This window comes from Vidua chalybeata, chromosome 7, assembly GCF_026979565.1.
Source record: "Vidua chalybeata isolate OUT-0048 chromosome 7, bVidCha1 merged haplotype, whole genome shotgun sequence".
Classification (NCBI taxonomy): Eukaryota; Metazoa; Chordata; class Aves; order Passeriformes; family Viduidae; genus Vidua; species Vidua chalybeata.
Window position 1 is genome coordinate 3,601,946 of NC_071536.1, and position 23,828 is coordinate 3,625,773.

At 45.0% G+C, this 23,828-nt stretch overlaps 1 protein-coding gene across 1 annotated transcript in view; it reads left to right on the plus strand.

Moving 5' to 3' along the window:
• ABCA12 (ATP binding cassette subfamily A member 12) overlaps positions 1 to 23,828 on the plus strand; it is a 79,891-nt gene that overhangs the window by 37,239 nt on the left and 18,824 nt on the right. Inside the window, exons 19-39 of the mRNA XM_053947904.1 lie at positions 468 to 607; positions 1,162 to 1,281; positions 2,386 to 2,476; positions 3,783 to 3,962; positions 4,843 to 5,149; positions 6,875 to 6,989; positions 8,311 to 8,640; positions 9,516 to 9,585; positions 9,687 to 9,821; positions 10,487 to 10,642; positions 11,381 to 11,558; positions 13,059 to 13,277; positions 13,921 to 14,117; positions 14,705 to 14,865; positions 15,628 to 15,852; positions 16,662 to 16,800; positions 18,117 to 18,369; positions 20,002 to 20,088; positions 20,889 to 20,982; positions 22,475 to 22,602; positions 23,456 to 23,543. Of these exons, the coding sequence (XP_053803879.1) occupies positions 468 to 607; positions 1,162 to 1,281; positions 2,386 to 2,476; positions 3,783 to 3,962; positions 4,843 to 5,149; positions 6,875 to 6,989; positions 8,311 to 8,640; positions 9,516 to 9,585; positions 9,687 to 9,821; positions 10,487 to 10,642; positions 11,381 to 11,558; positions 13,059 to 13,277; positions 13,921 to 14,117; positions 14,705 to 14,865; positions 15,628 to 15,852; positions 16,662 to 16,800; positions 18,117 to 18,369; positions 20,002 to 20,088; positions 20,889 to 20,982; positions 22,475 to 22,602; positions 23,456 to 23,543 (3,413 nt within the window). The remainder of the gene's footprint in view (positions 1 to 467; positions 608 to 1,161; positions 1,282 to 2,385; positions 2,477 to 3,782; positions 3,963 to 4,842; positions 5,150 to 6,874; positions 6,990 to 8,310; positions 8,641 to 9,515; positions 9,586 to 9,686; positions 9,822 to 10,486; positions 10,643 to 11,380; positions 11,559 to 13,058; positions 13,278 to 13,920; positions 14,118 to 14,704; positions 14,866 to 15,627; positions 15,853 to 16,661; positions 16,801 to 18,116; positions 18,370 to 20,001; positions 20,089 to 20,888; positions 20,983 to 22,474; positions 22,603 to 23,455; positions 23,544 to 23,828) is intronic.

Consider the following 23,828-nt stretch of genomic DNA (forward strand, 5'->3'; position numbering starts at 1 on the left):
GTAGCTGAAGATCTGCACTGCCCTAATTATTGGTGGTTTATTTCCATAAATGTTCAAAGGGAAAACTGCCTGTGCAGCAGAGCAGTGCTTGACACTGCACTGTCTCCCATTTGTTGGTGATCTGGTCCTAGGGCTTGACAGGTCACTGCTTTTTCTTGATGTGTAGTTTTTCTGACTGTACTGACATTATTAGCTCCTCTGAGTTCACAAAACTCCATTTAACCTTCAAGCAGATAATGCTGGCTCTAACAGCGAGACTCTTGTTGTCTTGAGTTCAGCAACAGGAGATCTTGGGGGTGGATTGCTTTTGTCAAGATGCATTAGATCAGTCAGTGAAGAGGGCCCTGAAGTCATTCACTGGCCACAGCAACAAACTGGGTAGATGGCAGAAAAAACACGGTTGTAGCTTTCTTGTGTCTGGTCTGTTTTGTTCTCTGTGCAATTTGTTTGCTTTTCTCCCCTTGCAGCCCCATTTTGCTTATCCTTTTACCTGGACCTGGTCAAGACCCCCACTGGAGCTTTGATTTGGTCTTTCTTAAAACCAATGGTGCTTGGGAAGATCCTTTTCACACCAGATACCCCAGAAACTCGAGCAATCATGGGAAAGGTATGGCTCTGTTCCAGGACATCAGGATACACCCACTGCAGAGGGTTGTAATTTATCTAGCACAGGCTTGTTTCCCTGGGAAGCAGAGGGCTGCTTTCTCACTGTTTGGAGTATTAATCAAATTATCTTTCCCTATTTGCCTTGCTGGCCATATGAGTCATCTTTTGTCTTTGGTTGAATCTTTCCTCCAGAAGCTGCTGTTGATCTAATATTTATAGGACAATTGTTTAAGGCCTTCAGTTTATGACGTTTCACCCCCATATTTTCAGCCAGTAGGAGAGATGTGTCTCCCAGGACAAATGCTGCAACCAGTGCTTGTTCACAGGCAGACCAGAGGCAGAAGGAAAGCAGATATTCAAGACATTCTCTAAATAAATATAATAGTACTTGCATAAATTCAGTGTGTTAAAAGGCATTTTGCCAAACCATGAGAGGATGCTAGGAAAAATCCAAAGGAAAACAAATTTGGTCTCAACTGTTTTCTTGATTTATTTATTGGTTAAAATCTGTAAGGTAATAAATTAATCCTTTCATGTTGGGGGCTTCTTTTGTAGTCGAATGCAACCCTGGAGCAGATGGCTGAGTTAGCCCTGAAGTCCCAGGAGTGGCTGGACCAGTCTCCTGTCATCATGAATTCACTGACTAAGTTAAACCAGACAGTTCCAATGATCAAGGTATGACTTCCTACCTCCCCTCTGTCTCTTGCCAGGAGGGAACTGGTAGGATGGATTTATTCACTGAAGTAAACTGGGGTTCCAGGGACATTTAAGTCAGCAGGACTTCATCAGTTTCTGTGCCTGCCTGTTCCCTTAAAAGAGATGCTCCTGACTCACCTTTCCCTGCAAATTCTCTTTCTCTAATGAACTGTTTGTAATATGCTCCCTGACCCTGGCCATGCTGGGGCCTGCTGGAGGGCTAAGATGAGCAGGGAACATTCTTCAGTTTGTAAATTAACTTTCTGCTTGATGGAGTGATCCAGCCAGCCAAGACCAGGCAAGAAATGACTTTTTCAGAAAATGAAACAGTATCTATAATAAGCATGTAGTTCTGGGTACACACATAAGAGCTAGAAGATGTTTTGTACCTCACTGGATGTAAATAAAATTTCTCTTTCCCCCTTCTAAGAAGCCTAGCCTTGCTTGGGTACAGAAAGCAGTAGACTGTAACGTTACACACACTTGTTTCCCATTCTCTGTAGTAAAAATTGTCTCCTTTTCTTGCAAAAATGTGATCCTTGGAACGCAAAAGCATTAGCAGTTAATTTTGGGAGCTGGAATTCATTCTAATTTCCATGGCACCAAGAGAAAATCCAGAGTGGAATATGCAAAAGTGAAATTAAATATTCTCTGCTGATTGCAGTCATTGGTGGAATAATGATGTATTCAGCCAAACCTGAAAACCTGTGTGGATCTCCAAGTTGAGTTTTGGTGGCCTACACGTTGTGCACTGGCTATGTTCACAGGACTTAAAACAGACACAAGGGAAATTTACTTCTAGAATAACTAAAATTATCCATTATTTTTTTTGATGGGACTCTAGTGTGTGGTGGAGACTGAGTAGGCATCCTTTCTTGACTCAAAGAAGGACTCAGAGAGCTCTGTTTGACACTCTCATTGCTGGCATTTCCCCATCCCAATGCAGAGTGAAAGGAGGAGGGAGATGGCTGTACAAATGCCCAGCAAAGGCAGCTGCTCTGTTGTAGCTTAGAATTACACAGTGAGTGAGCTCAAGAAGCTTCTGGTCAAACTGATGCTTTGTCTTTCTCTGCTTATTGACAGAACGCCCTGCAGAATCCCTTTGTGCAGGTTTTTATCAAGCTGATGGTGGATTTGGATGCAGCTGAGCTCCTGAGTCAGATAAATGAACTGGGTAAGTGTGTCCATGATGTGCTGCCCTCTTCCTTACTTGTTCTTCGGGTCTGGGAGCTCCAGAGTCAGCCAGCTGCAGCCATCCCCTAGTCTGCTCTTCTCTGGCCCATGTTGGAGGCTCCAGGGCAAGGCAGTCCCAGCTGTGATCCAGAAATCTTCCAGGGAAAAGAGTCTTAGAGAGCAAAGCGCTGGTGTGAAGAGATGTTTCTCCTGGGTGGAGGGATTGGAGGCTCTGCCGCGGTGTGTGGCCACTGGAGGACACTGTTTAGCCATAATTATGACTTCAAATGAGCTACCTGGGACTCTGCTGGAAAATGTTGTGGAGAGCTCCCTTGCATCGCAGCGAGGTTCAGATGAAAAGTTCTCCAGAGCAGAAAAGCCAGAGATCAGATAAATGTACCCTGGCTGATGGAGCCAAGAGGCATCAGTGCAGGAGATGCTGTGCTGCAGTTTGCTGTCCTCTGGTGGGCCTGCAAGGCCCTCCAGGGTGACATTTGCTGCTGTGCACTGTGAGAATCACCAGCAGCACTGGTGGTGGTACATCCCCTGTGAGTGCACAGCATGGGGATCACAGTCCCCAGGCATGTCACCATAAATCTGGACTGTGCCAGCGAAGCCCAGCAGCAGCCAAGAGTGATTATGGTCTGTTGCAGTCATTTACATCCAGTTGGTGATGACCCCTGTGTTATTCATGAGCAACAACTCCTGCCTTAACTCCCCATAAAGCCACGATGCCTGCAGCAGCTGTTCCATATTAGTTACCTTGCATTATGCAGCCACCTTATGCAGAAACCTGCCAGAAATGCTGCCAAACAGCAGCATCTTTATTAACTGCAGCATCAGGTTCAGTCCACACATCAGCACAGCACACACAGCTCTGCCTTGATGTGCTTGGATAAAGCATGTCCTCCCCTGAGACACAGCAGCTCAACAGGCGAGTTGATTGCATCCTAAACCAGAGGGTGTGGAAGGAATGGTGAGCACCATGTGCATGACTAAAGCCTCAGCAGGTTAGTGGGGACTTCTGATTTGGGATGGCTGTCACATCCCATTGCTGGCATCCTCCCAAAGACAAACTCACGAGCATATTACAAATGATTAACATAAAAACTGGGTCAACAGCATGCCTTCATTGCATTGCTGAGTGCAGAAATGTATTTCACACTTCATATTTAGCATGATGGGTTTTGGTTTGTTTTCTTTCCTCCTTTCTGGTGTCATCGTCAGCGTGAAGGAGTGGAATGATGGAGTGGGTTTTTTGCTGGGTGTAGTGATGCTGGAAGGTTTATTTGTGGGTTTTTCCCTAGATGATATCCGGCTGGAATTGCAGAACAACGCCGACGTTGTCGACCAGCTGAACACTTTGGCTGCCCTGGCTGTGAACGTGTCCTCCTGCGTCTCCTTCAACCGCATTCGGGCAGTGCAGGACTTGGACGAGATGGAAGCGGTGGCTAAGGAGCTCTTCCTGAAGAATGAGCTGTTTGCAAGTATGTGACAGTCCCAAATCCCCCTGACAATTAAATTTCACCTGATAAGGTGTGGGAATACAACATAAGATATTTGGCTTTTCACCAGCAACTGTTGTGGTCACGGCTCCCACCACACTGCAGTTGATTTGGAGCAAGTGTGTGTGGGACCTGCACATTGAGACCTCCTTTTCATACCTCCTCTTCCCTTACACCTCCCCTGTCTGTGGTGATTTCTCTTGGTTAATTCTCAGTTTGAATAAAATCCCACTGCCCCAAGGTGAACTTTGTGCAGCCATTTCCTTTCAAGCTGCAATGGGAAAAGGTGCTTTAATCAGCAAAGGTATCATAGAATCATTCAGGTTGGAAAAGACCTTTAAGATCCTCAAGTCCAAATGTGAGACAATTCCATTTATTAGAAAGTCATAAATCACTTGAGATATTCCAGCCAAGCACCATAATGGTGTATTGGGTCTTCTAAGTCACACTTTTCACTTTTGTGGGATTGGATTGTAGGATCAGACTGCAGAGAGGGGTAGAGGGCGCAGGAAATAGGAACTTATATTTGTATAATTAATACATCTTAATATTTAAAGAAGGCCCTCAATTAGGATTCACTGATAAATCCTGTGACCCTTTTGGTTTTATGCTTCATAATTGAGGGGTAGATAGGAACTTCTCTTGGAACTTCAAACCCTGGTAATTTTTGTCCGTTCCCATAGTAGCAGTTTTCTTCTCTGTTTGTCCTCTATTCTATCATATGTTTTATATATAGAATAATCAGGAAAAATGTTCTGGATAGAAAAATTTCTGTGAGGAAGCCTTGTAAAAATGAGGAGTTCCTACATGTCTGTGTGTGCTGTCGACTCCAAAGGAAAGCCTTTTCCCTTTCTTTTCCCAGGTATCATTTTCAAGCTGCCTTCAAGGCCTGGACACTCAGCTCATGGGGGCCTGTCCCTCCCTCCTGTGCTCAACTACACCATCCGAATGAGCAGCAGGATAACTCAAACCACCAACAGGATCCGGGAGCGCATCTGGACCGTGGGCCCGCACAACTCCACCTCCCAGAGCCAGATCTACAGCCGGGCCTTCATTTACCTCCAGGACAGCATTGAAAGGGCCATTATTGAGCTGCAGACTGGCAAGAAACCAGAGGAAATAGCTGTTCAGGTCCAGGCCATGCCTTACCCCTGCTACAACAAGGATATGTAAGTTTGGGTGGCTTTTGTCTTCATGTTTTGTGTCAACTCATCTTGTCAGACTGGTGGAGTTCACCGTTCCTTAATACCACACTCACATAGCATAAAAATAATTTAATTCTGTTCAGTTGGGTTTTTTTTCTCAAGGGGCTGAACAAAAAAGGGAAATTTTGACCCTAAGGTTTAGTTTGCCTAATCTTTTGGTTTTAGTGCTCTTTTTATACCTGGATTGTGGTGGTAACTGTAGGTTTTACAGCAGGTAAAACTCCCTGTCTCTGTTTTACTACACACAGGGGGTTGAGAGTTGGCAGAACTTGGGTTAAATACGAGTCTTGTCTTGTTCTGCAGGTGTTCCCATGCAGACAAAGCAGCAGAACTTAGAAAATTTATTTTTTTTTTGTGGGGGAAAAAAGGATGCCTAGGTTTATGAGCTTTACAGTAGCCAAACTGGGTGGAAAACTCACAGGGAAGGGATTTCCAGGTCCATCAGGGAGCACTGGAGGATGTTCAACAAGAAGTATTGATAGATGTGAGGATCACTGTGCCCTGACTGAGGGTCTCCCTTGGAGCAAAGGGATAGGCTGGACCTAGGAGCTTTTCCACTTGCCTTTGGATTTCCCTCCCCAGCCCAGGTTCAGAAGGATGTGTTTGCTCAATTATTAAAATACCTCAAGGCTTTGGATTTGCATCCAGCTGAAGTCATCACAAAATATCTGCTTATTGATTGCTATTGCACAGTTATCATCCTGGAGAGAAAAGGGGGGACTATATATATATCTATATATATATATATATAGATATATATATATAGATATAGATACAGATATAAACCAGTACACAAGAGGTGTTGGGCTATGCTGAATTTTTAGAAGCCTTTCTTGGATTTTTTAAATAAGGCTTTGTTTGCATGGAATAATTTCCTAAAATGCTGGTTTATAGGAAATTTTCAGCTTTACAGGTAAAAAAAGTTTGAAAACAAATGTAGTGTTCATTTCTCACTGTTATTGTACATTATTCCAGGAATAACACTGATTATGGGGTTTAAGTCAGGTTTAGAAATTAAGGAGGAAAACATAAACCCTGGAGATGCAGTGAAGGGGATCCCCTGCTATAAAAACTTGCTTTCCATGTAAAAAGGAAATTTTTTGTTGGCCATTGGTTTTGTTTTGTTTTGTTTTTTTTCTTCACACATTTGTCACTGGGAGAAGGTTTTAACTAAAATGAGGAGCCAAGAAATGTGTCCTGGGTCTGCCTGTCCTGTGGGGTGCTAGGACAGACAACCTGTAGGAAAGCACCCACATCCAGACTCCAACACCAGAAATTTGGCCTGATCGTGAAATTTGGCCATTATATCTGTGAACAGAACTGGGAATTATGGCTGGTTGCTGTGATGTTTCCAAATGGAATGCAGCCCATCAGAGAGCCAGGAGATGCCACTGCCCATGGTGCTTTCTGCTCCTGCCAGTGGTGCTGCTGAGCAAGGAAAACCCTCTGCAACGTAAAAAAAAAAAAAAAAAAAAAAAATCTGAGCAGTCAGGAGTTTGATGAATAGAAAATCCAATGCAATGGCAAAGGAGTCGTTTTTTTTGTAATTATTAATTTTACTCCACATTTTGAAATATAAGCATGTCTTTTCCTTTGCCAGAGTATTGTTCTGAAAAATATATTCTTGTATAAAGCCTTAATCCCCAGAACATTTTGTATGCAGCTAAAGCCTGCTTTTGCCTTTTACAGGTTCTTAACCAGCGTGACCTACTCTCTTCCATTTGCTCTGATGGCTGCCTGGGTGCTGTTTATAGCTGATTTTGTTAAAACACTTGTTCAGGAGAAAGATCTGAGGCTTTATGAGGTACGGGGAAACTTTCTGGGGCGTGCAGAATTATAAACAGATTTTCCTTATTTGTGGTTAGTGTGTCTGATGTTCAATATTAAATGGAGCAAAACAAGCATTAAGGAAAATATTCCAGATACCTATTGTTTGACCTGCAGTGTGTGAATTATGCCATTATAACCAAGCTCAAAGCCATGGAAATGCAGGGTGTTTGCCCTTCAAGTGGAGGGAATATTGCTTTGCAATGCTGAACACAGGAAACATGGGCATCTCACAAAATTACAGGGTTTCTGAAGATTTAAAGCTCTCTAAAAATTGACTTTGAGTCATACCTACTGGGGACAAAGACATGAAAAGTGACTTATTTCCTATCCTTGAAGTTATTATACTTAATATTTCAGAAGGTGCTACATATTACATCAGCTCCTCTGAAATGAAGTTCTTCATTCAGGTTCCCTGTTGGAAAAGAAATGACATTGAGACATTGGGAATTTATTAAATTAACTCAGGTTTTCAGTGTGATCACTGTCAACAGAGATGAACAGCAAAGAACTTTTGTCAAACTAAGCTTCAGCAAGCAACAAAAGCTCTGAGCAGATTTGTTTTTTATCCAACACCATGGAAACAAATACTGATTCACCAAAAACACTTCCAGGAAAGGACACTCTGACCTGTGATGAGATGGAAAATGAATGAACCCCAGTGTGTGCTCCCTGGCAGCCCCCTACTCTAATTTAGGCAACCATTTTCACTGTCTCCAAGGACCAGGGCATCATTAATCTTTTTAACTGTGTAATAATCCACAAGAAGACACCACCACCTATAGTTTCTTCTGGATTTATCAATACAAATTTACAGTTTTATGCAAGTGTGGGGAATTAATCATCAGCTAATATAAATTAATATTTCTTCCTCCTAACCATAGTAATTTAGCTGTTATTTTTTGTCTTGGGGTTGTGTGAGAAAGGTCTGATTTCAAAGACATTTGAGAGCTTTTAGTCTTAAGCCACTGGATCAATTATCATTATTTTAAAGAAACAATCAAAAGGCTTTAGAAAACGTACAAATCTAAGGCCAGAAGCTGCTTTGGACCCTGTGGGCCATGACATTTGATCCTTGCAGGTCTTGTCTGGGCTGTTCTTTTCCAACAGACTGCTTTGCAAACCTTGGGCATTCCTGAAATGGGAGTGCGTGGTTTGTCCCTGGATAGAACGAGCATGATCTGGTTGCAGGCCCTGTCCACGAGCTGGAAAAAGAAATCATTCAATATCAGCATAAAGATCTCTTCATTTCTCTCAAATGCCACTTGTGATTGGTTTTTTTATCTTCCTCTCTGCAGTACATGAAGATGATGGGTGTCAATGCCAGCAGCCATTTCATTGCCTGGTTCATCGAGTGTGCCATCTTCCTCCTGATTACTGTCACCTTCCTCATTGTTGTTCTGAAAGTGGGTGAGATCCTTCCCAAAACAGACACAGCACTCCTGTTCCTGTACCTGATGGACTACAGCCTGTCCATCATAGCCATGAGCTACTTCATCAGTGTTTTCTTCAACAACACCAACATCGCGGCCTTGGTGGGCAGCCTCGTGTACATCCTCACCTTCTTCCCCTTCATCGTGCTGCTCGTCATCGAGAACCACCTGAGCTTCTCTGTCAAGAGCCTCCTGGTGAGTTCTGCTTCTCCATATTCCCAGGCATTGTGTGGAGGCAGGGACCTCACTACACTGCAGTACACTCTTACTGTACCTCATGTCCCAGACACAAGGGAGTTGGGTGCCTTTCTGAATTCCATCAGTGGGTGGTGACAGGCAGGGTAGGAGAGTTGGCCATGGCCCTTTTGAGGGACACCTGCAATTAGCTGTGTCCCCTGACTGAAGGCTCTCCTTATGGAATTTTAGTGAGTTCCCACCTGCCAGCTGAATCACAGTAGTTTGAGCTATGTACTTTCCCCTTTGGAATTGCAAAGGAAAATGGGCTGCTTTCACCCTCTCTGAAGAAGCAGGCTGTCTCAGTGAGGGGGTTGGGTAGCAGGGCTGGCTCTATTCATTGCTGCCTCAGATCATCCTCTGGCTTCCTGTGTCTCAAATTCCTACACATGGGAGTAGATTCTTGTTTCTTACCAAGGGGCAGAGTAGGTGGGTGTTAGGTTCCAGAAGCCAGACTTGTCACCAAATTCAGGAAATGACATCTATTAATGCAAGTAGTAAAAGAATTAACCATATGGCTCCCTGAGGTAATTCTCAAGCACTGCTGTATTTCAAAAACCTAAAATAAAGCCCTGTATGAGGGAGGAAGCTGCGTCCTGGGTATGGAAGCAAAAGAAATCAAGCCCTAAGGAAACATTTCAGCCTGTCACCAGGTAACACTTCCCATCACAGGCCTGGTTCAATGCTCCTTGTGACTGCTGGGAAAAAAACAAACCCAACACTCATTTTTCTGGCTATTGGAATAACCCAATGAGGTACCTGACTGGTTGACTGACCTGACTTCTCTTTGAGACTAATTCAAATGTTTCTTGTTTTCAATTTTGTTTATCCCTCAGAGTCTGTTGTCTCCAACTGCCTTCAGTTATGCAAGTCAATACATTGCTCGCTACGAGGCACAGGGCATAGGTGAGTTTATGGCTGACAAAGCCAGGCTTTGAGCTCTCCTGGGGGTGGTATTTCACTGGCTGAGATGGGTTCTGATTGTATTTCTCAATTCCTCTCTGCAGGACTGCAGTGGGACAACATGTACAAGTCCCCAATGATTGGAGATAACACTTCCTTTGGCTGGATGTGCTGGCTCATTCTGATAGACTCCTTCATTTACTTCATCCTGGGGTGGTACATAAGGAATGTTTTCCCAGGTAAGGATGCAAAGCATTGAGGGTGGTGCTTTAGCATCTCTTTTGGAGAACAGTGAACACAGGGCTGGCTGAGGCAGTGAGACAGTGCACACACTCTGTCCCAGACCAAAGGGAGCACGACTTTGTGGGTGTCTGAGCCTATTAATGGCACTGAGAGAGAGCAGAGCAAGGGAGAATTAGGGTTTCTCAGCCTGTCACATGGGGAGGTGGGTCTCCTGAAGAAGCTGAAGCCAAGGACACAGGAGGGTGTGACTGCAGTCTGGTGGGTGAGAATGGAGCATGTTAGACTGCATTTGTCAGCTGAGTGATTTCGAGCTGTGTTACTTACATCATTTGGTTTCAAAAAGTAATTCCTGCCTTGGGCAAGAGCCAGTACATTTGTCTTTTGCTTTTCTTCCCCACCTAATGAAGCAGTCCACTGGCATACAGAAATGTACCCAGTGGAAAATGTAAAGTTCTCCTGCCCTCCAGCTATGGAGTTATTCAGAATAACAAATTAGTGAGTGCTTCCTATTGTGCCAATCAGAAAAAGTCTTTAACAAGTCCTGGTAGTGCATGAGCATATCAAGAAATCTCTGTAAAGTTAATTTTTGCTATTTTGAGTGCACCCCAACAGTGGCACTTCCTGAGGAACAGATAGCTGAACAAGACTCCTGTTCCTGCAGGTAGATATGGCATGGCTGCTCCCTGGTACTTCCCACTGCTTCCATCTTACTGGATTGAATACAACAGCTACCTGCCCTTCTGGAATGAGAAACAAAGAGGCCTGCTCTTCTCCAAGCTGATGTTAAGGAAAGAAGTCACCCTCCCCAACAAGATATGTATGTGGATACTAGAAGGGGCAGCAATAATAACTTATATTTTGGGTAAACAAAGCCAAATTTGTAAAGGGGCACCATACTCAGAGAACACCATTGATTGTTATTTTGAAGCACAGGAAAAATTGAAAGCTGGTACTCACATAAATGGAGATCTGGCCCTTAAATTATCTTTGTTCTTCCTATTTGTTGTGGAGAGTCAGTACTGATTTTCACGCTCACATTCGTGTGTGTTGTAGTTGGGCAGTTACCTTCCATGCTTGTCTCTCTGTGTAGAAATACACTTCTGTTTGGGCATGCAAATATAGGTCTCCACTTGGCAAAGGGCACGTGTGCTTCTTTGCTTATCTCTTTAAATATTTAGCCTGTAAAATACTGAGATCACACATAAAAGCTTGCTGGTTCCACCTAACTGAAAATAACTCTGTAGTTTTGCTTCATGTCCTTTAATTTTCTGTGCTTGTTTAGTATAAATAAACTTAGGTGCTCTGAAGCACCTAAATATGAGACCTTTTCAGAAGTGATTAATGCCTGTTGTCAGGAGTTATTAGAAGCTTGAGAAGTAAAAAGGTAAAATCCCGGAGAGTTCAAAATGATACAGATCCAGTGACATGTTCTCAATATTTCTGGCTGAAAGGCACTTGCCTTTGCTGTATTTTGGTTTCCTCTGGGATGAGAAAAGTAGCACAACACCTGCTGCACTGCAGTAACTGTCCCTGACCCTTCTCTTTGGTGTCAAAGGTGCCCCCCACCCTCACGTGGAACCGGAGCCCACCGACCTCACCTTGGGAGTCTCCCTCCATGGCATAACAAAGGTTTATGGATCCAAAGCTGCAGTGGACAACCTCAGCCTCAACTTTTATGAAGGGAATATCACTTCCCTGCTGGGACACAATGGAGCTGGGAAAACTACAACCATGTGTGTATCATTTAAAGCAGTTCCTTTTTATCCTGTGCGGTGTGGTTGGATGAGCAGGAGGGCAAGTGGGGCTGTGCAGCAGTGGGAGACTGAGGAAGGTGCTTCACTAGGCCAAATCCCTCACGCAGTTTTATCTTGCTCATGGATGACCTCAGGACTTCCTTCATCTGTTAGAATTCTTTAGGTTCTAAAAGGTCCTTTTCTGCTTAGGAACGTGCTTTTTAATCTGCTGAGATACCTGGGATACACAGCACAGCAGCTGTTCAGGTGTTTTGTTCCTTGGCCTGGGGTTAGGTTGTTCTGGAAGCTGTGGGGAGCTCATGCACACACCTAAGCTGAAGTGATACTAGCAAGAAAACTTAATAAAGATACACTTCAGCTGTACAGACTCATGTGTTGGCTGGAATGGCAGGGGATTAATGCATTGGCCTTTCAGCCTTGCTGTTTATAAATTATTATTTGACTTTTTAGATAACAGCACTAAAACAGACCTGTAGAATGTGATTTCTCCACTGATATATATATGCATATCTCTGAAAGGAACATTAAGCTGATAAATAGAAGCCTCAGAAGAGCCAAAATCAGTAAGACAGATGTGTGCTTCACCTCAGCTTATTATCAATTCACCTCATATTCTGTTTGCAAAGTGTAGCAAAGGTGATATGCAGAAAAGTATAAAACCTGCCTGAAACTTAGCACAGGCTTCAAATCCTGAGTAAGGCCACAAGTTACTGCTTTTAAATGATGGTTAAAAGTCCCAAGAGAGAGGAGAAACTCTCTGAAGGTGAAGGGCGGTCTGAGATGCATCTTCTCCCTTTAGTCCCTGCAGGACAGCACCAAAAATGAGCTGTAATGTGCAAGTAGTTATTCTGAGCAGAGGGAGTTTGACTCAGCTCCTGCTTGGTGGGTGATTATTTGCTTGAAGTAGATGAAAGTGCTGCCCACTGAGAGGTGTCTCATCAAGAAGTCCTCTCCCATTTCTCATGAATAATGGCAGTGACATCAGGTCTCCATGCTCTGCAGTGGTTAGTCAGACAAAGAGGTGGTTCTCAGCCTCAGCTGTGGCTACAGTATGAGGCTGTGTGGGCACTCCAGGCAAACCAGAGAATAAGGAGTGACTGCATTCTATGAATTCCCAGTAATTAAACTGGATGTTAAAGGCATTCCTGAGTGTGTGAGATATGCAGTGGTCTGACCTAGGGAGAGAGAGGCTGCAGCAGGTAAAAGTAGAGGTGAGGAGTAGCCAGGGCAAGCTGGGAGCTTGCCCCTGCAATCCCACAGAGAGGGACAAGGATGTTCATGGATGTTAATTGGCCTCTGCTCTGCCAGAGCATGGCTGGGCAGCAGGACACACAGTGGGCAGTGGTGTCTGGCTGGAAGGAGTGGGAGGGGGATACAAGGAAACCTTGGAAGTGGTGACAGCTGCAAGGCCACATGAAAAAAATTACCCATGGCTTCCTCCTTTTTCTAATTTGCCCTTTCTATTTATTTTTCCTTCAGATCTATTTTGACTGGGTTGTTCCCTACGTCGTCAGGCACGATCTTTGTGTATGGCAAAGACATCAGGACTGACCAGGAGGTGATCAGGAAGAACATGGGGGTGTGCATGCAGCACGACGTGCTCTTCAACTACCTCACCACCAAAGAACACCTGCTGCTCTATGGCTACATCAAAGTCCCTCACTGCAGCAAACAAGAGCTCTACCAAGAAGTGAACAGGTATAAAATTAGCAGGGCAGGAGAAGGGAAGAGAGGGCTGTCAAAATAGTTGTGTGGTGGTGCCAGTGCCCCTGCAAAGCTCAAAATCGTGGATTGGAGGTCTTGTTGCAGCTCCAGCTTAGGGTTCAAATGGTGCCTTGCTCTGACTAGAGGAATATATTGATACCTATACTGTAAGAAAACAGTATCTCTTCTCCAAAGGGTTTACAGGCTGCTGTGGCAATTATTTGGAGATGAATTTATAGGCCTAAGGGTCTACTCCTTGCTGCTTTATAGTTTACCCTGGGAAGAGATTTAATCAACCAGTCAGAAAGATGATGTTGGCTTTATTGGTTCTGCGGAGAAACGAAGCAACCAGAACATCCCAGGGAGTTTGGATCTTGGTGTCTCAGTTGATGGGGTTGAGCCTTTAACCTTGACTTGTCAGATGAAAACTTTGAAAACATCCTCAGAAATGTTTTAGATGAAAATCCCGATGACTGAGCTGCAGGGTGACTCTACACTGTGACCTCTCAGCACAGCAGTCCATACTTGAGCAGGGTTTCATTTCCAGTTACAGTTTTTTCAGGTACTTTCAAATTCCCTGCTTGGAAAAGACGCTTAAAGGACAACTTTTGGGGGTTGTTTTCCCTCTGTTTTCCAGGACTTTGAAGGAGACTGGGCTGTACAGCCATCGTCACAAGCTGGCTGGCACCCTGTCTGGGGGGATGAAGAGGAAGTTATCCATAGCCATTGCTCTCCTGGGGGGATCCAGGGTGGTGATTCTGGATGAACCAACCACGGGGGTGGATCCGTGCTCCCGGAGGAGTATTTGGGAAATCATCTCCAAGAATAAGAAAGGTACTGTGATGAGAGGAGATGTTGCCCAGAGACAAAGGTGATTTGTGTCACTTTACAAAGACGGTACCAGTGGCTTTGAATTGTGGGTTTTGGAGGCCAGAGAGAAAAAATTTTGGGAGACTGGGATTTTGCAGTTCTGGAGGGCGCATCCAGTGTCATTTAAAAAATAACTTCACCATAGAACACAGCTTGCAATACTGTAAAATTACTCTCTCTTGTTGCCTTTCATCCAATTTCACTAATAATTACCAAAAAATGCAGTTGATTTTCAGCTGATACTCTGTGTCCCCTCATTCAGTGAGGCTTTCACCTGTCTCACTGTTGAGATAAGGACAGATCTGACCAGAATGTGATAAAATAAAATTGCTATAAACCTTCATTGTATTGGTTTAACAATGTGGACTTACTTGCCATGGGTTGATCCAGAGCAAGGGGAAGCTCTGGAACCCCTGCAGTTATATTGATGATATCATTGTGTAGGGGAATACAGAAGTTTTTGAGGAAGAAAAGAAAATAAGCCAAATCCTCCTAAAATCCAGTTTTGCCATAAAACCAGGTGTTCATTCTGTGGTGACTGTGTTTTCCAGGCAGAACCATCATTCTCTCCACACATCACCTGGACGAAGCAGAAGTTCTGAGCGACCGGATTGCCTTCCTCGAGCATGGAGGGCTCAAATGTTGTGGCTCACCTTTCTACCTCAAGGAAACCTTTGGGGATGGCTACCACCTGACCCTTACCAAAAAGAAGGTTTGTGTCTGAGCTGGTCCTAGAGCTCCTGGCAGCTCTGTCTCCAAGGGAATCATCAGGGCTGGTTGAGGGATGGATTGGCAGGAGCTGAGTGATCTCTATGGCCTTGTGAAAACAGGAATGTCAGGGCTCTGCTTTGTTGAAAAAGAACAGGGTCTACTTGAAGGTTAAAGGCAAGGATGCAGAATGTGAACTCTGGAGTTCAGAGGAATAAAGCAGATGGAAAGAGCCCATCCATAGTGTCTGGCATGGGGCAGTGTTCTGCTTGCAAGGAGTGGGGAACTCTACTCTTGCTAGCATTTATTAGAATGCTGTTGGTAGCCCCAGCACACAGGTAGCATGAGAGACCAACCCCTCTTCCAGACTGCTGGCACAGGAGACAAAGAAAATGAAAAAAGACCCATGAGCAAGCCCCATTTTTCATGGGAAAAAGAGTGAGTTTGTGCTGGCAGCCACGTTAAGCTCTCCGGTGGCCAGCCCAGAGAGCTCTGTTGTACTACAAACCTCTAGCACTGCAAAGTGGTTGACTCAGCCCAACCTGGTGAGGTTTTGGATGGACCAAGATGGGAGACTGTCACACATCCCTTTTTCAAGGGCCAGAAACCCACTTTCATCTGCTTTTGATATTTATCCTGACATGCTAGATAGCTGGACTGAGATCACCAGCTATGCTCCGGGAGAAGATCTGGGCTACATCCTGCCAGAGGAAGGTTGACCTTGCCACCTTTTCAGTGACCACAGAATGTTTTCCTCCTTTTTCAGAACATGATAGAGGAATGTGACACCACAGCAGTGACCTCCTTGATCCAGTCCTATCTCCCAGAGGCTTATCTCAAGGAGGATATTGGTGGAGAGCTCGTGTATGTGCTTCCCCCCTTCAAGTCCACAGTGTCAGGGGCCTACCAGGCCCTTCTCAGAGCCCTGGACACCAGCTTGAATGATCTCCACCTGGGCTGCTATGGGATTTCCAACACAACTGTGGAAGAGGTACAAGCTCAGGAGCTGCTGGATTTGCTGAAATGTCATGTAGACTAATTTCACAGCACTGTGTGGCTGGGCTCTCTGGGCATGTTAGGAATTTACATGAGGGTTTCGGGCAGGGAGGAAGGGGTTACACTTAGGTGCACATGAGTGTGTAGATGCATCTATAAATCTATACATATACTAATGCACTGTCTCACCTTGCTGACAGCCTTTTGATGTTTTACCCAGAAAATGAGCCACTGGAGTTAGACTAAGGAGAGAGTAACACAGGCACCTTTCTGCCCATGGGAAATCACTGGTCAAATAAACACATTTAATTGCATCAGAAATAAAAAGTAAATGATGAGCAGTGATGAGCCATGTCTTGCAGAAGGGAGGGAGGGGGATTGTTACCTTCCTGCTCAGAATTTCTTGCTTTCTTTTAAGGAGTTTTCCTAAGGCATCAAGAATCAGTTGTACATCATGTTCCACGTGCAGTTGTACATCATGACCCATGTGCCATGACTGCACACTCCCAGCATGGAGGCAGTGGGTTTGTCAGGAGCTCGAGGGTGAATATCCCAGGGAAACAGGTTTGAGTTTCCACTGCTGCAGCAGAACAGAGACAGGAGGTGAAAAGGAGTTGGATAACAAGTTTATACAGAAAAAAAAAGTTAATTTCTCTCATGGAGCACAAAGGGAATAGAAAGAGGATTATGGCACATAACTGCTGCACCAAATACAGCTACAAAGCAGGAGAGTGGATTCTGGCAATTGTTTTGGTAAATGGAGTCATTTGGACAAATTTTCCTTTATATTTTCTTGCTCCATAGGTGTTCCTCAATCTGACAAAAGAGCTAGTGAAGGACCAGCAAGAAGATGCTGCGCTGCCCCATCAGCTGCCTGGAGTCAGTGGTCACACTGGTGGTGACGAAATGTCTGTGAGCACAGACACCTTCACAGAAAGAGACGGTACTCAATCACCTACAGGGTTTATTCCAGATTTACTGCAGATGCAAACACTGACAGATGGACTGATTTGAGCTCCCTGTCTTCTTTCTTTGTTGAAAACCACATTTCACCCAGCCAGGAATCACAAACCCTATAAATCACTGGAAATACAGCACTCATCAGTCCTTTAGATCCCCTGCTTTGGAATAGTCTGAATCGCAGGATAAATTACTAAAGGGGTTTTGTTTGCATCTGCCTTCCTTTAAATTGATCCAGGTTTTAATCTAATCAAATGCAGCAGTGGGTGAAAAAGTAAATGTCTACCTCTGAAAGTAATTGCCGTAATAGATGTAGAGGATTATTTCCCCATAACTAGTAGAATTGGAAAGAAACTTCATGGAAATCCCTTAGTCTATTGGAAAAGCAGCACAGCTCTGAGCTGGGTCCTCCTTGATGCTTTTTGCTGTGCCCCAGACATTGCAGTTTGGTAAAGGAGCCCAAGGGAGCAGACAGTGGGGTAAATTCAGGAGAGAGCCAAGCTACACCACTGTCCCTGGGGGTTTGAGACCTCCTAAAGGTGGCCCAACCCAAAAATGAGACGTACCTGGCTACAACGCTTTCTTGGGTTAGAAACACTGTTTTGTACTTATAAATATACAGTTTATAGTCAGGAAGGCATCCATAGGACAACACAGAGGTATTTTTGTACTTCTCAAAGCTGACCTGCACTGTAAATGTTACTGTAAACAGTCACTCCTGTAGAAAAGTGTTTTGTTTCACCCTTAAAAAAGGCTGAAAAGTATTTGCTTCATGGTGTATTATACAGGTTAATATTTCATAAAGAAGAATAGCTGGCACAGGATTTGGCTCTGCTTTTAGTATACCACAAAACCTGTCCATGCAAGAGGCCCAGTGGCTTGTGCTGGTTTTCTTATTTCAGGACTAATTCTGTTATTTATTTTTCTGAGGACTTGCTTTTTAAATTATGAAAAAATTCAGCTTGCAAATCTAAAAGAAAAATAAGTTTCCCCTGTAAGTTGCAGCTGGGTATGTAGGATGTAGATAACCTATTTAATCTGGAGGCCTGTGTTCCTCTTGCAAGATCTCACACTGAAGGGCACTACACATACACATTTGAAATTTAACAAAATACTGGTGTTACATGAGCTTATGACTGGAGTGCTGTCCCACGCCTGGTGCTGTGTTTGCTCCACCTTAGTAGTTTGGATTTGCCATCTTGTAAATGTGTGCAGGAAGCAAAATACCGTCCCAGAGTGCTCTATAACCATCCTTGCATAAATGCTGAGCCATGACCAAATGCCATCCTTTGTGCCCAGACCAGCTCCTGATCAGGTCCAAGAGCCTGCGGGGTTTGCCGCTGCTGCTGAAGAGAACCTCAGCCCTGTTCATCAAGAGGTTCCACCACACCCGCCGGGACGTCCGCGGCTTCATCGCCCAGGTCATCCTCCCCGTGCTCTTTGTGATGGCTGCCATGGGCCTGGGGACACTGAGGACCAAGGAGACCGAGTACCCTGAGCTGCTGCTGTCCCCCTCCCTGTATGGCACAGCTGACCAGGCAGACTTCTTTGGGTGAGTGCTGCTCCTCGGAACCCCAACTCCCCTTGGTTCTGATGCCCTGTGAAGGCTGACCTAGAACAGAGGCCAGACAGAGCTGAAGAATAAAGAAGGGATTTATTAAAAGTCCTCAATGGATCCACCTTGGGCAGCACAAGAGCCCAGCCAGGGCTGCACCCCAGATGAACCCAAAATGGTCACAAAATGGAGACTGGTCACGGGGTCTCTCACTTTTATAAGTTCTGGTCCATTTGCATATTGGAGTTAATTGTCCAATTACAGCTTTAGCTTATGGAGTCCCATCCTGCTTGTTTTTCTCTCTTCATTCTGCCATTGTTTGTGCTCTTGGACCTGAGATTTGGATCGGTTGTTCTTGGTCCCCAGCTAGAGAAGGAATTGTTTTGTCTCCCTGCTCTGTGAAGAGAGCTTACTATCCCTTAATATGAAGCTCAGAAGTGCACACTAAAGCAGCACAGAATCTGAAAAGTATAAAAGCTAAAACCTGAGGCATCAGTTCATAACCCTTCAGGGTTATTTCTGAGCACAGCCAGTGTCCTACACATAGGACATGTAGTTATGTTGTGCAGACAACACAGAAAAACCCTATTCCCAAGGGATCTCTGAGGAGATGGCTTGGCTTGGACCAGAAAGCTTCAGAAAAACAACCTCTCAGTTGGATTTAATTGTGAAATGTCTGAGGAATGTTCTTGGTGTTTCCCATTGGAGTCCTTCAGCCCTGTAGCAGTCACAGGGATTTTCTTAATGTGTACATATATGCTTTTCCCCCAGTGTGAAATGAGCTACTCATATCAGTTGACTCCAACATTGCAATTCTGGGATCAAATTCTATCTGTCTTGTGAGCATTTCCCCCCTCTCTGTTAGCACAGGATGTGCTTTCCTGGCCAGGCCGTGCTGGTCCAAGGCACACAGGCAATTGGAAAAGCATGTGCTTTTCCAGGGTCGTTAGGATGCCACCACTGAATTATTTAATTCTCCTTAAAAATCCTGTTACCAAAACAACTGTAATTGGTGTCATTTGGTTTTCATGTTGCGAACCTTTTCTTTCTCCAGTAATTCTCAGCTCTAAGTCAGAAATACAAAATTTAGCTCTAAGGTCATCTGCTCTAGATGTTCTTCCCAGGATTCCTCATACCTTTCCACTTCAGTCCTGCTAGATGGGGGAATGAGCCAGAGCTGCATGTCTGAGTCCTCTCTTCCTAATGTTCCCTGCTTTTCCTTTTGGATCATTGCCGGAGAGCTGGGGCAGAACCAAGGACAATCTTCTTGAATGGTCAAAACCAAGTGGATGTCACGGATGAGAGACTGTGATTGAGACAGGGCTGCAAGCAGTGTCTGGAAATTGCAATAGATTTTTTCTCCCCATAAAGAGAAACCTGATTGTCCAAAAGTATCTTGCTTGGATCTAGAGGCAGCAAATCTCTGGAGTAGCTGAGGTGATGAGGGCTCCTTTTAAACCTGTGTGACTGTCCTCACGTACTGCGTGTCCTTCAGCGCTGCCTCCACAAATACTCAATTATTCAGCATCTTAAATCCTGTTTCATTCAAACACAGTTTTCATCTGCACAGTGGCAGTAGAAATTCTTTGAACCTTCTCCTGTTTTCTGTTTTTCTTTGTTAATTCTTAGGAATTTTAATGAAACCACAGCTGCTTTAGTTTCTTCGATGCTGGCTTTCCCTGGGACGGATAACACGTGCATGAACGAAAGCAATTCGTAAGTAGTTCTTGGGGTTTTTTTCCACTTAAACTCCAAACCTGCAAGAGAATTGGCATGACACTATTAGCCATTAGACCTTAGTAACCATCTTTGATCATGGGCAGAATTCTCATGCATTGGACTCCTGCATTATTAGGAGTGATAAGGAAGCAGCTTTGGTGGCGGCAGGATGCCAGGATGAAAACAAGCAATTCTCCTCTCTGGGCAGAGGTCCTTGCCGCCCCAATAATTCCAATTATAACCTGAGCCCACACAGCAAGTCCTCAGCGCAGTGTTTGTTACCTCTATCTAGAAGCTGTGCCATGAGGCCTGATTTGTTTTGGGCTTTGCAGATAAATTCTCAGGATGGTAAAGTCCTGGGCAGACTTGAATGCTCATGCAGGCAAATATTTACCCTGGGTGTTTGCAGTGACTGCCCAGGCAATACAGCCCATCACAGGAGTGCCCAGGGATTGCCACAACAATAGCCCTTATTTCTGGGCAGGTTTCAGATGCTTTTGGCCTCTGAGTGCCAATTCCTTGCACTGTCTACTGTAGGAATGAAGTGGTGCCTGGCTTCCATCTGATAGCTGAGCGAATCCAGGCACAGGGAGCAGCAGGGAGGGCTCTCTGCCAAGGGGCACAGGAAGCAGCAGGAGGCTGGGGATTCCCTGAACCACCCAGAGCTGACAAGAAGCTCTGCTTTTCTGCTGGAGCTGCCCAACTGCCAGCCTTGCTGTCATTAAACATGACAGCAATTAGCTTCGTTTGCACACCTGAGCCCAGAGAGCCTCAGAGGAAAATGTGTTCCTTTTCAGGCAGTGTTTAACAGAGGACATGCTTGGCCAGTGGATTACCAGTGGAAACCAGAGAACTAAGTATTCTGCCTGCAACTGCACAGATGGCATCCAGGTAGTTTGGATAAACCCAAAATTAAGGGACCTTGGGGGATAACTGGGGGCCTTGTTTGTTGGGAGTGGTTTTATGGGCTGGCATGATGCTAAGGGGGACTCAGCATTCCAAGTCCTCCTGTCTCTCTTTGGCCTTGTTGAATTTGCACACTGGATAACCACTGTCTGCACCAGTTTGGGGACAGGAAAGGAAACAGCATCCTCAGAAGATTCACACCCTAACATCCCTGCCTTGCTCCCCATAGTGGGAAAAGGTTTAATGGTGTTTTTGACTGTTGTATGATTGTCCCTTTTGACAGAGGTTGAGCATGTGTTCAAGAGGAAGGTTTCATCTTTTACAAGCACTACATAAAATCACAGCTACTTTTACTGCTTGCTCTTCAGAATTTAAATTTATACGAAGTCTTGATCTCCTCCTTGTTCTAAATATTAATGATTAATAATACTAATTATTTGCATTACAGTGGTACCTACAGAGTGGTACCTACCTGGGATTTGCCTGCACATGGGGAAAAGGCAGATTCTGCCCCAAGGGTGTTACAGTTTTACAGTTCAGTTTGGGGTTGAGCTCTCCTCCCTCCAGTGCTGCTCACCTGTCCTCAGTGTTTTGCCATAGCAAATAAACTCATGGCACAATGTGATGCCTTTTAACATAAAGGATGTAGTTAGCTGAATGTTTCTAGTCATTCTTCAAAATGCAGCTAATTTTGAGCAGTTTTCTGGGCATACACTTAATTTCACATCATTAAAAGTATTGGCATAATTTCTCCAGCAAGTTGGGATAATGTTCAAAGCTGATTCTCACCTCTAGCAGGCACAGGCAGGTGTTCCTCAGCATGGAGGAAGCTATTTTGTGTATTCAGATGAACAGATGCACAATGGGGGAGTCCAGGGCTTTTGTTATGGATGAGTGGAAGGAAGAAGCCAACATGCTGTCTGGGAGGACACTTCAACCTCATGAAACACTGACTTTGGCCCTCAGCATGTTAAATTATATATTCAGGACTCATTCAAGGTTTCTCTGAATGCCAGGAAAACATTTCCAGTGACTGACAGTAAAGCAGAAATGTAGAGTGTAGCTGCTGAGAAATGGAAGATGAAAGTTTGAGGCCACCCCAGAGTTTTCTGCTCTGTGAGTTGTTTTGCCCTCTGCAGTTGTCTGTGCAGTCACTCTGCTAAGTAGGATCAGCCTTAATTCAAAAAAATCTTCCTACATAGCATGAAGCACATTTCAAGGTCCCACTGACAGCAGGAGAACTGAAGGGTAGATTCAAGCAGAGGTTGTTTTTAAGCACGTCCCTGGATGTGTTGGGGACCGTGTGCAGGGATGTGTGCTGTGTGTCTGTGCACCCTGGCTTGGGAAGGAGCAGCCTCTGCAGGAATGGGGCTCAGCAGCAGACTGCTGCCATGGCAAGCTCTCGATCTCATCCTAATGTGGTGGGTTTTAGTTAAAACACAAACACTAAAGTTTTTCTTCGTTTGTCTCCCCTCAGACGTGTCCCCAGACAAATTACACTCCCCCCCACAGAAGGACCTTCTCCACACGGACACTTTACAACCTGACAGGGCACAATGTGGAGACCTACATCCTGGCAACCACCAAAGACTTCCTGCAGAAACGGTACGGCACAAACCCCCCCTCCTCTCTGCTGAATGGCACTGGGAGCAAGGCAGGACATCCCACACCTGCCACATCCCCTCTGCCTGAAGAGGTGGCAGTGCAATAGGGGTTTAGAATCTGGTGAAAGGAGCTGAACTGTCCTGCAATCATGGATAAAAGATAAAGGCTCGTGCAAGTGCTCTGCTTGATATAGCAGATCATAGCCTGGGGATAACGTGTCAATCACCTGGCATGTTGGGGCTGGATCTGCAGACAAGCCTTTGTCTGACTCAAATCTTTAAAAAGAGGAAAATCTGACACAGCCTGTCATGAAGTAAACCCTGGGGAGAGATTTTCCTCCAGATTTGACTCTCTGAAGAGTCTCTGTGTGTGCTTCTCTTGGAGGAGTGCCTCCATTCCAATGAGAGCAGAGTCTGAGCATTTCCTTGTGCTGTGGGGTGGGTCTGTGCTCTGCCAGGCAGCTGAACAGCAGGGCTTGGGGCAGAGGTCACCTGCCACTAAAGCTGGCAGGAAATGTGTCCATCTGCCACTGATAAATTGCTCATCTCCTGGGTCAGAAGCAGCATCTCACCTCAGAGTGGCAGGCACACAGCTCAGGAGTCCACTGGGCTCCAGGATCTTCCTCAAAGGGAGCCTTTCAGCAGTTTTGTGACAAGGTTGCAAGCTTCTGTTTTTTTTTTCCCCCCAAAGAAAGGCTCCCAGGGGAGAGGTGGCTTGGCCCCACGCTGGGATAAGCTCTCTGAAGTCAGGCTGGAATTGCCTGGGGGGCAGTGGCACATTGGCATGGCCCATCCAAGGGAATCAGAGCTTTGGGATGAGGGCAGCAATGCATTTCCCTCTGGTTTTCACTCAGGTATGGTGGCTGGAGCTTCGGGCTGCCTTTGACAGCAGATCTGCAGTTTGACATCAGGCCAGTGCCCCCCAACAGAACACTGACTAAGGTAACCAACCTCCACCTGCTCATCCTGGCATGGGAAGTGTGGGACTCAGGAAAAACTATGTCAAGTTCATGGATATTCCTAAAAAAAAAAAGCAAAACCCTCTGAAATCTGCAGCTTGGCATGACAAAGATGACTTGCAGTTCATTTTCTTTTCTCTCCCCATTCTTCTCTATTGGTCTCACTTCTCTTGCTAGCAGGAGGCAATTTTTCTGCTGTCATAATTTTATTATACAGAAGTGAAAAGATCAATTAGTAGCATCTTTATCTCATGAGGGGATGCATGTA